Raw genomic sequence first — 15,587 nt, forward strand, 5'->3', positions numbered from 1 at the left:
CCATTCAATAAAACAAAATTTAATTTCGTACAACTATGTTTGGATTCAAAGTTTATTTCAATTCATTTCATCTAATCATTATAATTTTTTCTAATTACCACACAAAATATAATAAACAATTAAATTTTTTAAAATCTTAAAATAATAATAATATTCTAACAATATTTTATTGAATTTTTAACTTTCATCTCATTTCAACTCAATTCACTATCCAAACTTCACCTAAAAGTAACAGATCGGGTGAGTTTGGTTGCCAAACTTATCTCAACTCATCATTACAACTTTTTCAAATCCCAATACAAAATATAATAAACAATTCAACTTTTTCAAATTCCAAAATAATAATAATATTAAAAAATAATATTTTAATAATATTTTATCATCTCAACTCAACTCAACTCAACTCAACTCAACTCAACTCACTTCAACATCCAAACACACACATAATCATCCATTTCAAAGAACATATGGTAATACCATTTGTGTCAACATACCAAGCATCCAATTAGGAAAGAAGAGCAATTGCAGCTTGCGAATGAGGTTCATAACGGACAACGTTGATAAGGTACATGATGCAGTGAGGAAACCCCCATCACAACAATAAATGTAGCTGATAACAGTAATCGTTAAGATAAAAGATCACAATACAAATCCAGTCACAAATCCCGGCCCTACGGCTACTACTAGTAAGAAAAATAAGTCCTGCACACAACCTACCATTCATTCCTCCACGTACCCCGGCTCAAAGAATCACTCTTGCCTGATTAACTCTGCAAAGTCGATGTTTGCGAGTTATTGAACCAAAAACAAAATTTAATCTAAAAACTTAACTACAAAGAGCTAATAGACATGTTAGACTTGCCAAAATTCAAATCTAACCAAAAGGTCATTTTTTTTTTTATTTGCTTTTTCAAACTGCATATAGATAGAATGAAATATCTCACCTCAGTTTGAATTTCATCTGCTTTAGATTGCTCACCTACAAGTTTGCCAAATCAAAATAGAAGGAATCAGAAACTATTGAATGTGAAAGCCACACGAAGGCCATGACTTAAGGAAATATATTGCCTTTTATAAGTAAAAACCTGCTTTTTATAAGTAAAAACCTGCTCACACCACACAACTCAAAATGACTCTCTTTATTTATTTATTTCTTGCACCCAAACTAAACTTGTCCCAGATTCCATCAGGCAGCAACTTAGTGGGCACTTACAAAAGAAAAAATTCTTGCGAATTAATCTATATATAGACATGCACAGCCAATTACACGGGATGAATACAAAACAAACACCCATCTAGGATTTATGACTGCTAATGACATATACTATGCTAAGTGTAGAAAAAGTTCATTTTCAATGGAACTTATTTGTCCTAGAACCAAACCTTTTTTACAAGTAAAACTTTTCTTAATATCAATAGGAGTACACTGGATGATACAAGACATCTTTTATCCTCGAACCAAACCTTCATATCCTCAACAAAAAATATGAGTAGAAGAATAAAAAAAATTGAAATTATACATAGGTTAACACTAGGCTCGAAATTCCCAGGCATGCACGTGCATGCAGAGAGAGAGAGAGAGAGAGAGCGAGAGAGAGAGAGTTACCTCCCTCCTCTGGCAGATCTGAGGTCCATAACGTGAGATTGTCCCTAAGGAGCTGCATGATAAGGGTACTGTCCTTGTAGGATTCTTCATTCAGACTGTCAAGTTCAGCAATAGCTTCATCAAAAGCTTGCTTGGCAAGGTGGCAGGCCCTGCACAATCCAGACACCGTTAAACAAGCTCAAAAGAGGCACTACTACTATAGAGAGAGAGAGAGAGAGAGAGAGAGAGAGAGAGATGCATGTCAACCTCTCAGGAGAGTTCAAAATCTCGTAGTAAAAGACAGAAAAGTTCAGGGCCAGGCCAAGTCTGATTGGATGAGTTGGAGGCAAATCAGAAGCAGCAGTACTAGTTGCAGCCTACAGAGTAAGAGGGAACCCAGATATATCAGAGTATAACTATAAAAGGAAACATGAAAGGCGGGGGAAATCTGAAAAAATGAGAGGCAGAAAGGAGCTTCGGCAGAGAAGCCAAATTAAACACACCTCATACGCCTTCAGTGACTTATCTGCTGCTTCCTTACGATCATCACCTGCTTTAAACTCAGCTAGATAGCGGTAGTAATCACCTTTCCTGCAACAGGGCGACAAGGATCACAATGCAAATGTATTCTCCCAGTCTTGTATACAAATACACAAGTTCTATATTCAAACCAAACTGCATAACCCCATAATCTATGGACTGAAAATGCAAAATCAAGGCACAAGCATTTTCAAAACCTATATGTTGCATTACTTCAGATGGTAAGATCAGATATCGATAGTCTTGCTCATATAGACACATATGCAGGTAAACGTTCACCTTGATAATTGCCATGGGCCAAGAATCAAACTGCATTAATTCAAGTAAATGGTTCGACCCTATTAAATGGTTAAACCTCCAGATAAAACTGCTATTAGTGTCATATTCAAGAGTTCATTAGTTCAAAGTACCTCGCAACCTAAAATCTAGTAAAAGATCAGTAAAAGAATCCTCACATCTTGTGGTAAAAAACAGCCGATTCCCCTGTTGAGGAAGATGGAAGGAGGTGGTCATCAATGACTGATAATATATCATTGCAGATCTTTACGAGCTCATCTTCAACCCTCTGCCTGTACTCCTTTATCCTCTTTGCATTCTGTTCATTCCCTTTGCCCTCCTCCTTCTGTTCAATGGAAGACAATATCCGCCACGAAGCCCTTCTTGCCCCAATAATATTCTTATAACCAACAGACACCAGGTTTCTCTCTTCCACTGTCAATTCCACGTCCAATTTAGCAACTTTCTTCATTGCTTCAACCATCTCTGCAACAAGAAAATACAACAATATACGTCAACTCTAAATAAAATTAAATTAACAGAAAAACTAGTACAAGTATGATACAGCTCGCTATAGTGAATCAGTGATCATGGGAGGCAAATATACACCTATGAAGGTCACATATAACATAAGAACCAAATTCTTTTCATATATGTGATCAGTGAAAAAATCAAATATAACAGTAGCACGAACAAACCCTACGCTTGGGCACAAATGACACCAGACATCAAATTACCTAGCGGAAAGATTTATAAAACCACTCAAACAAGTTTCTAAGGAGGTGACATAGGATGAAGACTCACTTTACAATATGCGTCTTTAAAACATCTGCATCAATTCATGTCATATGCTAAGGAAACCACAGGTCCACACCTCATCATCAGGGCTTCTTTTAGTTCTGGGTAAATATAAGGGATGGAACAACACTGATAATAGATGAGTTTCCTTGAGCTTTTTTTCCAAAAACATTTGTTTCTCCCAACCTATAATTCGTCCTATTATAAGCGGAAATGAAATTACCACGCGCACTACGATGATCCTCTACCTTGAAATAAACTACGATGAAGTATGGTACGAATTGTTTTCATCTTAGCACCCAACTGCCTCCTTACTCTCAAATTTGCTAATAGAATTCATCGGATTTCGACAAATAAGTTAGTTTTAGTTTAAGCTTTGGTACGATGGTAAAAAATCCAGCAGGGAAACACTTGGCAAAAGACTATCAGTACTAATTACATGATCAAACAACACCAATCGAGCAAAACCATAATCAAAATACCAAAATCCTTAAATCAATAGGGAAAAAAAAGGCAGAGAGAACAAAAAAGATACCATCGTATCTCTCAGCCTGCTCCGCAAGTCTTGCCAAGTAAACCTGTTGCTCTCTCTCCTTCTCCATCGCCTCTCTGTCTCTCTCTCTCGCAAGGCTATTTCTCTTTTGGTTTTGCCAACCGCTTGCTGAGATGCAGTACTAGGGGATCAGACCGTTGGATGCGGATGATTGGAGGAGCCGGGGGGGTAAGATCGATGGTCGAAACTGGGGCTTGGATTATGCGAACTCCCTTGGATCCTGGGAAGGCGAGATCCGGGCCGTTGGATGAGAATTATAGGTGTGATTGAAATGAAAAGAAGGGAGGGGAGTTGATGTTGACTGGGACGAGCACTGACGGCTGGAGATTGATAAGAGGAGCAGCAAGGGTGATGGCGATACGTGGGCTCCACTCGCGCCTCAGCAGAGACCATTTTGTAAGCTTTCTTCTAGGAACGAACATGCCGGTTTTTCTTTGTGTGCACCGTTGTACAATCCCTCCCAACCACACCATGTGTAATAAGGCAGGAAATAGGAAATTGTCGTGGGCCACACCACTTCTCTTAAGTTCTGTATAGCCTTCCAATTTACATATTTTTTTACTTTTGTTCTTCATCAATCAATACAATCATTATCCATGGAATGCTCCACCAAAATCCATCTATGGGCATGCTCCACCAAAATCCAGGTTAGCAACCGCCTTTGACTTATTATTCTTTATTAGAATTACAGTTTTAGGATATTTTATAAAAAGTACAGTTTATTATTAAAAAAATAATTTTTTATACAAATTCTAGATTTTTTTTTAAATATGCAAAATCTGCACATTTAAAATTATAAATATTATTTTTTTAATTATAATAAATTATTTAATCCTTTTAACTAATATTTTTTTAAACTAATATCCATATCCGTATGAAAAGTGCCAAAGGCGGATGCAGCACTACAAAAGTCACCGATTGATATTTTATTTATTTTTATTATATTTTTTTACTTAATTGTTAAATAAGTGTTTTTAAATGAGTTTGTTAATTTAAGAAAAAATGTTTAAAAGTATAAAAAAAAAAATGTTAGTGGAATCCTTCAAACTTACTGTCTGATTATTTTAATTTATTTATTTTTTACTTGACTAAAGAAGTAATTATTAATGAAATTATATATTTTTTTTTCCTTAATAATTAAAATGTTAAAAAATGTTGACAAAAAAAATTAAAATACACTAGCAGGCACTCGGCCGTAACTGCTGGACGGCCCGTTAACATTATCCTAAAATATATATATATATATGAGAAAAAATAATGAAAAAATAAAAAGGCTATCTAGCTTATCGGATCACTCTCGGGTATAGCACGACTCAAGGCCCAAAATGCGAACCATTTATTAGCTGGGCCTACTTCAGCTCTCAGAGGGAAAAAAATATTGGATTTTCCCGCCATTTTGTGACTAGGGCTTCGAAGTCTCCAGTTGCTTGATCTCCAGTCCTTCATCCTCAATCAATTCTATAATCAACCCAAACGGATAATTAGGGTTTTCCTCAGGCATCAAAGTTCGGGGGAGACGCACTCTGTAGCCAGCCCGTGCTGCCAACTGCGTCGACTGTTGCTGACGCCTACGTTTATCCACGACCAGGTAAACCGGTTTCTAATAATTGATTTATGCTTTGTTTGTTAATAACTGAGGAGTGTGTAGAGGTCCCCCAAACCCAATTGCGTAACAAACATTGGTGCTGTCTGAACAGGACTGAGGTTTGAGACCTATTGTTATGAACCCACTAGGTATAACTCACTTTTGAAAACTAGCTTACAAGAGAAGGGTGCTAGAGGCTTATAAACCATTAACCAATCTCATACTTAGTCGATGTGGGATCGTAACAACCACCTCAAATTGCTCCGTGGCATAATTATATTTGATGGTGGACATGCTTTATCGCTCATTTAGCTTGATCAGATAGGTATGTTTCACATTGTGCATGTACAAAAAACAAGACAAAGTTGAAACCAAGCATGGATGTCATGGTATTTGATGTAGAAATCCACAATAGGAAAACCTTTTCAAATGGTGTATTTTTCTCAACATGCATGCACCGGAGATGACCTATCTTCTTGCTTAGTTCTGATGTAATTATTTCCCTCTTGTCTTGGCCTCTCTTCATGATCATTTCTATTTACTGTTGTTTGATGGGTGCCCTGACTTTTTGATTTTCAAGACCCTCTCTCTGGAGAGGGAGGGAGGGAGACTGAGAAAGAGAGACAGGGAGAACAAAAAGAATCATCCCCTGAGGTTTTACCATTCTGATGTATATTCACCGCTATTTTATTTTGTATGATAATGCTTTTGCTGCAGGATGGCGAGTGCTACAGAAGATCTTTCTCAGTTTGATCTTTCAAAAGAGGTGTAGTTTTGTGTTTCACTTCAACTTGATGAGTCTCATGCCGTTGGTTTAGAAAATATATTTGCTCTGATGCGCAAACAATATTCTTCCCCAGGAAAAAGACAAGCTTGTTGCAGAAGTAATCCGTTATGTCCTTTTCAAAACCCACCAAAATTCAGGGTGCCCAATTAAGAGGGATGAGCTTACTCAACTGGTTACTAAAAACTATCGTCAGCGTGCTCTTCCGTCTCTTGTGATTAATGAGGCTAAAGAAAAGATTTCAAGAATTTTTGGATATGAGATGAGGGAACTACAAAGATCCCGTCCTTCATCAACAAATCAAGGGCGTGCTTCCCAGCAAAGTGAGGAACTATTACCTTAGATTTTTATCACATAGCGTGTTAATATGTCTCTCATGAACACGTAACTCGTAAGTGGATTGGACTTGTGACCAAATGTAGGATTATCTAATCACATTTGGTGGAGAAATTTGAATTTGATTTCCATCACGGTTTTTACAAAATTAAAGAAATTGAACTGGTTTGATTCCTCTTACTGTGGAGTATCGAATACTATGATTGAAGCATATTTTCTGGAGAGAGGGTTTGGGTTTTGGGTCCACAATTATGGTCGTGGGTTAGAAATGGAAAATTTGGGATAAATTCTGTTTGGGATAAAGAACTCGTGCGTGACAGTCGCTTGAGCATGACATGGCGCATAAGAATATAATCAAATAAACAAACAACTATACATATGTGGATGTGCATGTATATATAGAGGCAGATTATCTTATCATGATTTGTTTGGTTGCTTATTTCATCAATTTGTGCCTGGTTGATGATTCATCGGACTCTTGACTTCTATTTCTTATTCATCAATGAGTTTCAAGAACTGCTACCTTTGTCTACCCTGTTGCAGGCGTTTTCCATCAGTGGCTTTAATTTTCTTTTCATTTCCATGCTTCTTTCGAACAGTCCTGAGTTACCATTATGATAACCACCAAGATAACCTTTGCCTGTAATTTCATTACATCTATCAGTTGAGGTTATAAATTTATAGTGGAAAAAAATATGCTTATGGTACATTAAAAGCCTGTTTGCGTTCAAACTTCTCTTGTTTGTCCTTTTGATTAATTCTAAATAACTTGTTGACATGTTTCATACTGAAGAATAAAAAGCTTGCAGTATCTTGAGCTGTTCCCCACCATCTGAGATGCTGATACATCTATTCCCTTGCTTGTTTTTTTTTTTTTTTCAGTTCTGCTTTTTTGGCTCTAATACAGTAACTTAATTCTGATGCTCCAGGTGTTGCAGACTCAAAATCCTATGTCCTCATAAGTCAGCTACCTGCCGATGTTTATAGAAAATACGTTGAGGATGTAAATTTGACACATCTGACTGGTTTCAATTTCGTCATACTTAGTATTGTACATCTAGCTGGTGGAAAAATCCCGGAAGGTATATTTAATGCTAAAATTATTCTGAAAAGGTAAACTCTAGAAATACAGGCCGAGATGGTGAGAGAATATTTCTGTTCGAAACAGCCTATATTTGAGGCAAATTCATGGTTAAAATTTGTATCGAGACCCGGGCTATCTGCTTTGTGGGCTCTATGGCTTTATTGTGATTCTAGTGGGTTTTCTACCAAAATGGGACTTATCAGATTGTTACCATCACCTCGTGAGGTTGTTGGCAGCTTTTGATTCTCACTTAAAAATAAAGAGGGTAAAAGTTCCATTTTATGTTGCTTTTCTTCTTGGGCTTTCGTAACATAATGGAGCTTACATTTGTGGTGCAAGTGTTGCAGATAGTCTTTGGCATCATTTAAAGCGGATGGGATTGTCTGATAGTGATGAAATGCATCCCATTCTTGGAAACGTTAAGCAGGCATTGGAGGCACTTGTCCAGCAAAGGTTAGAATATTTGGATAGGGGGGATTTTTTTAGTCTGTATTTAACTTGTCATTGATAATGCTCTTAAATGACATAGACAGTTGCATTTATCCCCCTTGCTTTTGTTGGCAGATATTTGCAGAAGGAAAAAGTTAGTGGTCCTGAAGCTAATACTTTTTATGAGCTCGCTGAGAGAGCTTTAGATGAACCAGTTAATGAGAGGCTTAAAGAATACATATCACAGGTACTGATTAGCAGTTAAGTGTGTTTCATTAAGTAAGTGTATGTTATAGAATCAGTTTTAATTTGAAATGATTGAAATCTGTCTCTAACAAGTTACAGGAGAATTTAACAATTGTTGATGAATGAATGAATTTACTTGCTAGATTTCATCAAAAAAATCTTTATTTACTGATAAAAAAAAAATGAATGTACTTGCTACTGGATCTTTTCTACCTTATTGATATATTCCATTGTCTTCTATTTTGCGTGACAAGCTTTTTAGTGCCCATGTTTATCTGGCCAGAAGTATTGATATGTAGAATATCTCCTTTTGGACTCGTTTGATAGTGGCCTATTGCTGCATATTTGCAATATGCGTTGTTCTAGGTTGTAGCAGATATGGAACAAGGGGACTTTGAATAGCTTCGTGGAGAGGGTATAAAAAGAAGTGTGATTTTTATGATATTTTAGAAACTTTTGGCGGGATTGTAACATTGTTAATGAAAAAAAAAAAAACCTTGGAATATGTATGCAATGGCGTTTTACAGTGGTATAATACTACTTGTTTGAGTCCAGGTACATGTGTTGATCCTGTGATAGTTATCCTATAGTTTACGGTGATAAATTATTTGTACTTGGTTCGAGTCAAGGAACACGTTTGTGAAGTTGGTACATGACAAATAGTTTATTCCTTTGTGATACTCCTTTCGGGAGAGAGATTGTTTTATACTCGTGTACGTAAGGCTTTCTGAAGGTGTTCTATGTCAACAGATTGTGAAGAAAGATGTTGCCTCTGTGGATGTTGACTAGTGTTCTACAATTCTCTCTCAGCTTACAGAGTTGAGGTATAATTTGATCGTGTCTTTTTTTTTTCTCTAAAAAGAAAAGGGAAAAAAAAATCCAAATAGCTTTTTGCCTCCATCTTATTCAAGAAAGCATGATGCTCATGAAATGTCATTTTGCATTGCAGACCGCAGGATTTTGGGGATTTAGGATTTTGTGAATTGATTGATGAATGGTGATACGATGGAGAACCTGCTTATGTGCACACTACTGAGGGAGGTTAACTAACAGTTGGAAGGAGCCATCCGGCGTGGCCAATTCTCAGCCGACCAGGATCTATTGTTCTGTTTTAAATTGCCATCTATCTAATTTAAGGGGTCTATGTTTATCATATGCAAATCTAGGCTTCAAATGGAATCTTCTCCATTTTCAACTTTAAATGGATAGTATACATGTAGACGTATTAGTTGACAACTAAAATTTTCAACATATTACTGTAATTGTACATAAAACATCACCATCATGACGAATCTAGCCCCAACATCCTTTCTTGAGCTTATTCTTAGATCAATCTTAAGACTACGATATGATGCAATCAAATCTTAATTGTACGAGACTTGTCTATTTAAAGTAGTTTGCACGAATCATTTCTTTCCTTAATAAACCTAATTAGTCAAATAAAGGTAAAGAGACGGGCTTTTAAACAATTATAGGATACACAATTGGAAGTTTAGTCAATTTAAAATGAACTATTCAGAAATAGAGGTCTAAAATTTCTGCCCTTTTCACTAATCTTAAAGTTGTAATCTAAATCGTATAGCTAACGAGATGAATGACTACCTCAAGATAAGGTCGACATGGCTACATGAAAATACTGTAATCACAGGTGTCATGAAGATTATCCCAAACAAAACAAAAGGAGCTCCTGGAAAGAGTTTCTGAAGCCAGCCAAAGGCTTTATGTGATTTTTTTTTCCCTCCGATCTGGTAATAGTGAAACATCAGTGACATTCACCTCCAGGCAAACCCCGGCAGGTGCCTGCATCCCCAATTGAGACTGTCGCTAGGGACTTGGAGGCCCATGCCCTGGCATTCATTGCTCCTTCCTGTAAATTGCTTCTCTTGCAAGGCTCCTTTAGAGAATTGAATAACTGAATTGCGCACTTCAGATATGCCAAAGGATGCTCCCACAAACTCCCTAATCTCAAATTTCGAATGTGTCTTCTCCAAGCACATTGAGCACATAGAAGTACAGTTGGAAGATAGCAATATAGCAATCTCAGAAGCACAAATGCGGTGGCCAAAACTAAATATGTCTCCTGCTGAAGCAATTTCTCTGGAGATCTTGCCCATGAGAATGGACAGCTTTCCTGCTTGGTGTTATCATGCTTCTCATGATTTGATGGACATACAACTTTTTCCAGGGATATTAGATCCAATGGTGCCATCTTAATGCCTAAACCCATACGTTAAGTTCAATAAATATCACACAGAATAAGCTTCAATTAGATCATGCAGTAAATGAATGTAAGAAAGTCAGATGCTCAATTGAAAAAAGAAAAAAAGGAACAGCTGAGGAAATGTAGTTAAATCCACATGCAGACGCAGACTACTAACAAGCAAAAAGGCATCCAATCATTTTTGGTTGATACCAAACGTACTCTTGATAGCCCCTCTTCCATGCATGTGTGAACTTGTATTTTCCAACAAAGCAGGTGGAGAATAGATAAAGAGAAACATTAAAAATAGTTGGCCTATTCAGAGGCATAACCACCAACTTCATTAACCAAAACATAAAAAATCACAAATAACAATTACAAAAGGCAAGCATGTCCAATGACCTATTAAATGCTAATTATTCTAATTAAGGATACATCAGTAAAAAATTGCTTGCAGTGTGGAATAAAAAACCCTTCTCTTCAATATGTACAAAATCAAGCTTCTAATTCTTTTTAACTGATTCTTCTCTATGACTCACTATATTAATTCATCGTAGACAGAGGTTAATCGAGAATTCCAAAATGAAATGGCTTACCAGTCACATCAACATAGAAAGCAATGAGAGAAGTAAGGGTCCGGGAGCCAAGATAGTGAACACGCATTGTGGAGTTCAAAAGGAAAACAGTGGGAAACCCACGAACTCCATACTTCGAAAGTACGCTGCATTAACTCAACCAATGTTATTCTCAGCCGCAACAGGATATAATTGCAAAGCACAAACCGAAGGAAAGTTAGTGATATACAAACCTAGGCCTGACGTTTGATTCTTCAATTGCATAATGGGGGATGGAGGGATACAAAAGAGACAGGACGGAGAAGATTGGCCTAAAAGTCCTCGAGAAAGGGCACCAAGATGCATAGAAGAGCACAGCTACATATTGATGACTGTTCGTGTGAACCATATTTAATGCCAATAGCAGTGAAAGCTCATCTCCCTTTGCAGTAACAAAGTGTAAATTCCCTTTAGATACTTAAAGATTTGTAAATATAAAGCTAAAATATTTATAAAAGCGACCAACTTCTCAGCTTGATCCTGAGTTGTTGTTAAGTTTCATTTCTTCACAATGTCAGCAGAGAAATATCATAAAAACACTAATAAAGTCCCTTCTCAATTTTCCCCCTTGAAACACAAATTGATATCTACTCAACTACCTACTAAATTTTATTGAAGTTGCGATGATTTTAAGCCTAAAGAAACTCAAAAACAATTTGGATGGCATACAAAGAAGGTAGGAAAGGGATTCAACACTAAAGATATTGGCCACATTACTGCCTCAGATATAGCTCAATTAGCACCGAGAACAATTTTCTTCTTAGTATCTTCACTCTTGAGTAATACCCAAAGCTCTTTATTTATTTTTCCTAAGAAGCAAGAGCAATGCTTCCAAAATGCATATAAAAATAACTGCAATTTTTTCAGAATTTTGCAATCCTTCATCTCCCAGTGGCATGGTTGTCAATATTATTTTATTAGTTCTTGACTCTAAAATCACTAATTAATAGCATCATTAAAATTAAGGACCTAGGTTATAGAATATCCAAATTTCAATTCCTAACTAGAACAAACAATGCATAAGGCACATTTTGCATATTGAACACAACCTCATCAGATGCTTAAATTCACAAAAAGAAAAAGAAAAATCTTTTACCCCAAACAATTAAACAAGAAACAAAATATTCAAAAATCAAGAGAGTGAGAGGGGGCAATTTAAGAAATATGCTGAATACTGAATCAAAACCCAGAATAGTAAAAGGAAAAGGTGGACACGTACCTCGGTAGCCGCAACGAGACCAAGGGATCTAGAATCACCGTTTAAGGGGCAATTCCGATTGCGAAACCTTAGGATCGAATCGGAAGCGGATTCCACAGGACAAACGGCTGTAAACGGCGAAACCCTAAACGGCTTGGAAGCGGACGCTAGCCTAACCCACACCACCAACGCCACGACGATCCCCGCTCCCCAACCCCTCATCCCCATGAACGAATAACCCTAGATACGAACTGAATCGTACGCCCACAAAAATCTATACTGGAAAAAAAGGGAAAAGAAAAGGTCAAGGTCAGAAACGGAGAGAAGAGAAAGGGAGAGGACAGCGAAGCCGGCACATTTTTGCGATGGGTTGGGACTGAGGGAAGAAAAAGGAAAGAGTCACGAAGACACCGGACTACTTTTATTGAAAACAAAAAATGTTGGAAATAAACAAAGAGAGATAAGGGATTGATTGAAACGTTGAGAAGTTTTTGAAAAACGGATATATATCAAAAAATGAATTTCATACGTTTTGCCGTGTTGGGGAGTTTCCGTTGAATAATTTGAGTCAGGAGTATTGATTAGTTTGGGGGAATCGTCGTCATCGTCGGAGGAAGATTGCTCTGGCTCTGGCCCTGGGAGAACGAAGTCACCGAACCGTACGTGGCTTCGCTCAGACCCGTATGTGTGCGAGGGTGGGCAAAAGCTTGGACTTCCCATTAACTGCCCTTTTTATTTTTTCACTGTACTGTTTGAATTTTAGTAAAGCCCAAAAAAAATATGAGAAAGAACCTGCAACAGCTATATGTATACAACCTTTCTTCTTATCTAAAAATTAAAAATAAAAAAAATCAAGAATTTTCTTAGACCTTCTCCATTTATTTATATATAAAAATAAATAAATTATATTCTCAATTTAGTGTATAAAATATAATTTATAAAATATTCATATGATATAATTTAATTTAAAAAATTTTAATTTTTATGAATTTTATAAATCAAATTTTAAATGATTTAAATGAATTGATGATATTTTCTATCTATCGATTAAAAATAACTTAAGAAAATACGAGTAATAACTTTTTTTACTAAATTTTTTCTTTATTACCGGCGTTGAATGGAACGAGATTTATTTATTTATTTATTTTTTATTTTTTGTATCGTGGACTATCAGATGAAATATGCAATTAGGAGAGAGACAGAAAAAAATGAGTGGACGTAACAGGACCCAGCTGCAAAGGACCCACGCGTGATGGAGGTCTCTCTCATCTCTAGGCATGGTTAGTTAAGCGGGTAATAATATCCTTACTACCGGTTACCACCGCTCTACTACTCAAAATGACAAAATCTATGTGACTTTTTATTTTATTTTATTTCTCTTTCTTGCCTCGATTCAAAAATTCTGTCAAAGTTTCTCAAACACGCCTCCTCCCTCTCCTTGAAAAATAGTAAAATAATTTATAAATAAGTTGAGTTATGTTGTTTTATAAAATTTTAAAAAATGAGAGAAAAATTATAAAAAATTATTATTATAATATAATTATTGAATATAATTTTTATAAAAAAACGTTAATTTTTTTAATATTTTATTTAGAAATTTAAAAAAGTTATAATGATTAGTTGAAAATTTTAAAAATTTAAAATTAAAAAAATATTTGTGTTTGAATGGTGATTAAATGTTGAGATAATATGATATGAATTGAAATAAATTAAGACTATCTATGAAACCAAAAGGACCATATTGTCCTTAATTATATCTCTTGTGTTGCCTGAAAAGAGATCCTAAGGGCCCATTTACGTAAAATATCTATCTCATTATATTTGTAATTAATATTAAAATAGTTTGAGTTAAAACATTTTGTTAAGATTTTAAAAAAAATATATTATAAAGTTAATTTTTTTTAATATTATGTTTATTTTGAAATTTGAAAAGTAGTATTGTTTTTTATATTTTGTTTGAGAGTTTAAAAAAATTGTAATGATTAGATAACAATTAGATAAAAATTTGATAATTTTAAATTAAAAAATATTCTGTGTTAGAATGATATTTAAAAAATATATACCTAAAAATACTTGAAAACATTTGTGACGCTAGACAAACCCTAATTCATTGGCACAATGGGATTTGTACCTTTTTTTTCCGAAAAGATATTTTACACTCGAATTAACACCTTTTTTTTTCAGTTTAATCATATCAATTCGAATGGCTTTGGATGATTGTGCAGGTTCATGGTCTGAGATGGATCTGGTTCCTCCTCTTTTGAGGGGCTTGATTCGGACAGATAAACTTGGCTTCCCTTATTTTAGAAATGCTTTGTAATTGGTTGAATTTTATACTTTGGTATAGTTTTGCTTTTCATGGTTGTTTGTTTTTGCTGTTAAAGCTGGGTTGTAGCTAATTGCTCACATTGTTAACACCGTTTCTCAGCCATAAAATCAGGAGATGCTGTCCTCCAAATTATATATATATATATATATAAACAGATTATTGATATCCTCAAATTTTAAAACTTGATTATTTTTACTCTGACTAAAATCAAAATCAATTCAATGAAAGATAAGATAAAGATACGCGACACTAACGATAATATTTTAAATTGTCAACAACAATCGTGCAAGCGCATTTTTTTTTTCACCCTTTCTAGACCAAAAGATAAAAGCAATCGCACTAGAGATAGAGGGCCAGTTTTACGTTGCGTTACAGGTTATAAAAAGTGCTTAAACAGTATCAAAACTCTTTATTGATAAAATATTTTTTAAAATTAAAAAATCGAAGTGCATGTTGGGAGTTTTAAGGCTTATAACTTATTATTTAAATAATAACTTCTATTATTAAAAAATTATTTATTATTTGATAATCATATATTTAAAATATTTTTAAACATTTTATATTTATTTAGAAATAAATTAAAAAAATACTTTATGAAGTAGAATTGACGATTATTTAAATTTTTAAATATTATGATCATATCCTTAAAAGTTTGAAAGTTGTAATTATCTTAAAATTGTATGAATATTTTCATCCATTAACAATTTTTTTAAAATTCGAATTACGTTCTACATTATCTGAAAAATCACATTTGAGGAAAATCATTAAAATGATACTTTTACTCAAAAGTACTTTTTAGCTTATTTGAGATTAAAAATATTTTAATATGTAACATCTAAACAACTTAATTTTCCATTAATGAGCTTTTAAGACTATTTAAATAATTTTTAAGATTCTTACAGCAAGTCAGCAACCCCAACAGACCCTAAAAAGTACATTTCAAGAAAAACATCAAACGTCCTTTTTCGAATAGAGTAATATAACCACTTTCATCCCACAATTTACATAATGGGATGAAAGTAATAAAGAA

At 34.9% G+C, this 15,587-nt stretch overlaps 3 protein-coding genes across 4 annotated transcripts; 1 reads left to right on the forward strand and 2 right to left on the reverse strand.

Annotated features, from left to right (window-relative positions):
* Positions 1–423: 423 nt before the first annotated feature.
* LOC109007402 (14-3-3 protein 7) lies at positions 424–4,196 on the reverse strand. Its single transcript, XM_018987068.2, has 7 exons — positions 3,735–4,196; positions 2,581–2,887; positions 2,089–2,176; positions 1,853–1,962; positions 1,607–1,755; positions 945–979; positions 424–770 (listed from the first exon to the last, which is right to left on the reverse strand). Exons 1-7 carry the CDS (start codon positions 3,799–3,801, stop codon positions 765–767), a joined length of 762 nt encoding a protein of 253 aa, XP_018842613.1. The 5' UTR covers positions 3,802–4,196; the 3' UTR covers positions 424–764.
* A 934-nt stretch (positions 4,197–5,130) lies between these two features.
* LOC109007354 (melanoma-associated antigen 2) lies at positions 5,131–9,589 on the forward strand. Of its 2 annotated transcripts, XM_018987005.2 has the most exons (8): positions 5,131–5,340; positions 6,055–6,103; positions 6,198–6,444; positions 7,387–7,539; positions 7,889–7,994; positions 8,106–8,217; positions 8,967–9,040; positions 9,166–9,589. In XM_018987005.2, the coding sequence occupies exons 2-7, from the start codon at positions 6,056–6,058 to the stop codon at positions 9,003–9,005; spliced, it is 705 nt and encodes a 234-aa protein (XP_018842550.1). In that variant the 5' UTR covers positions 5,131–5,340; position 6,055; the 3' UTR covers positions 9,006–9,040; positions 9,166–9,589. The 2 variants fall into 2 exon arrangements, with proteins under 2 accessions (XP_018842550.1, XP_035549061.1); XM_035693168.1 differs by lacking the exons at positions 8,967–9,040; positions 9,166–9,589 and adding an exon at positions 8,583–8,936.
* A 67-nt stretch (positions 9,590–9,656) lies between these two features.
* On the reverse strand, positions 9,657–13,007 carry LOC109007343 (5'-adenylylsulfate reductase-like 4). Its single transcript, XM_018986995.2, has 5 exons — positions 12,758–13,007; positions 12,250–12,507; positions 11,225–11,412; positions 11,013–11,137; positions 9,657–10,433 (listed from the first exon to the last, which is right to left on the reverse strand). The coding sequence occupies exons 2-5, from the start codon at positions 12,454–12,456 to the stop codon at positions 9,979–9,981; spliced, it is 975 nt and encodes a 324-aa protein (XP_018842540.1). The 5' UTR covers positions 12,457–12,507; positions 12,758–13,007; the 3' UTR covers positions 9,657–9,978.
* Between the last annotated feature and the right edge of the window lie 2,580 nt (positions 13,008–15,587).

This window comes from Juglans regia, chromosome 8 (assembly GCF_001411555.2).
Source record: "Juglans regia cultivar Chandler chromosome 8, Walnut 2.0, whole genome shotgun sequence".
Lineage (NCBI taxonomy): Eukaryota > Viridiplantae > Streptophyta > Magnoliopsida > Fagales > Juglandaceae > Juglans > Juglans regia.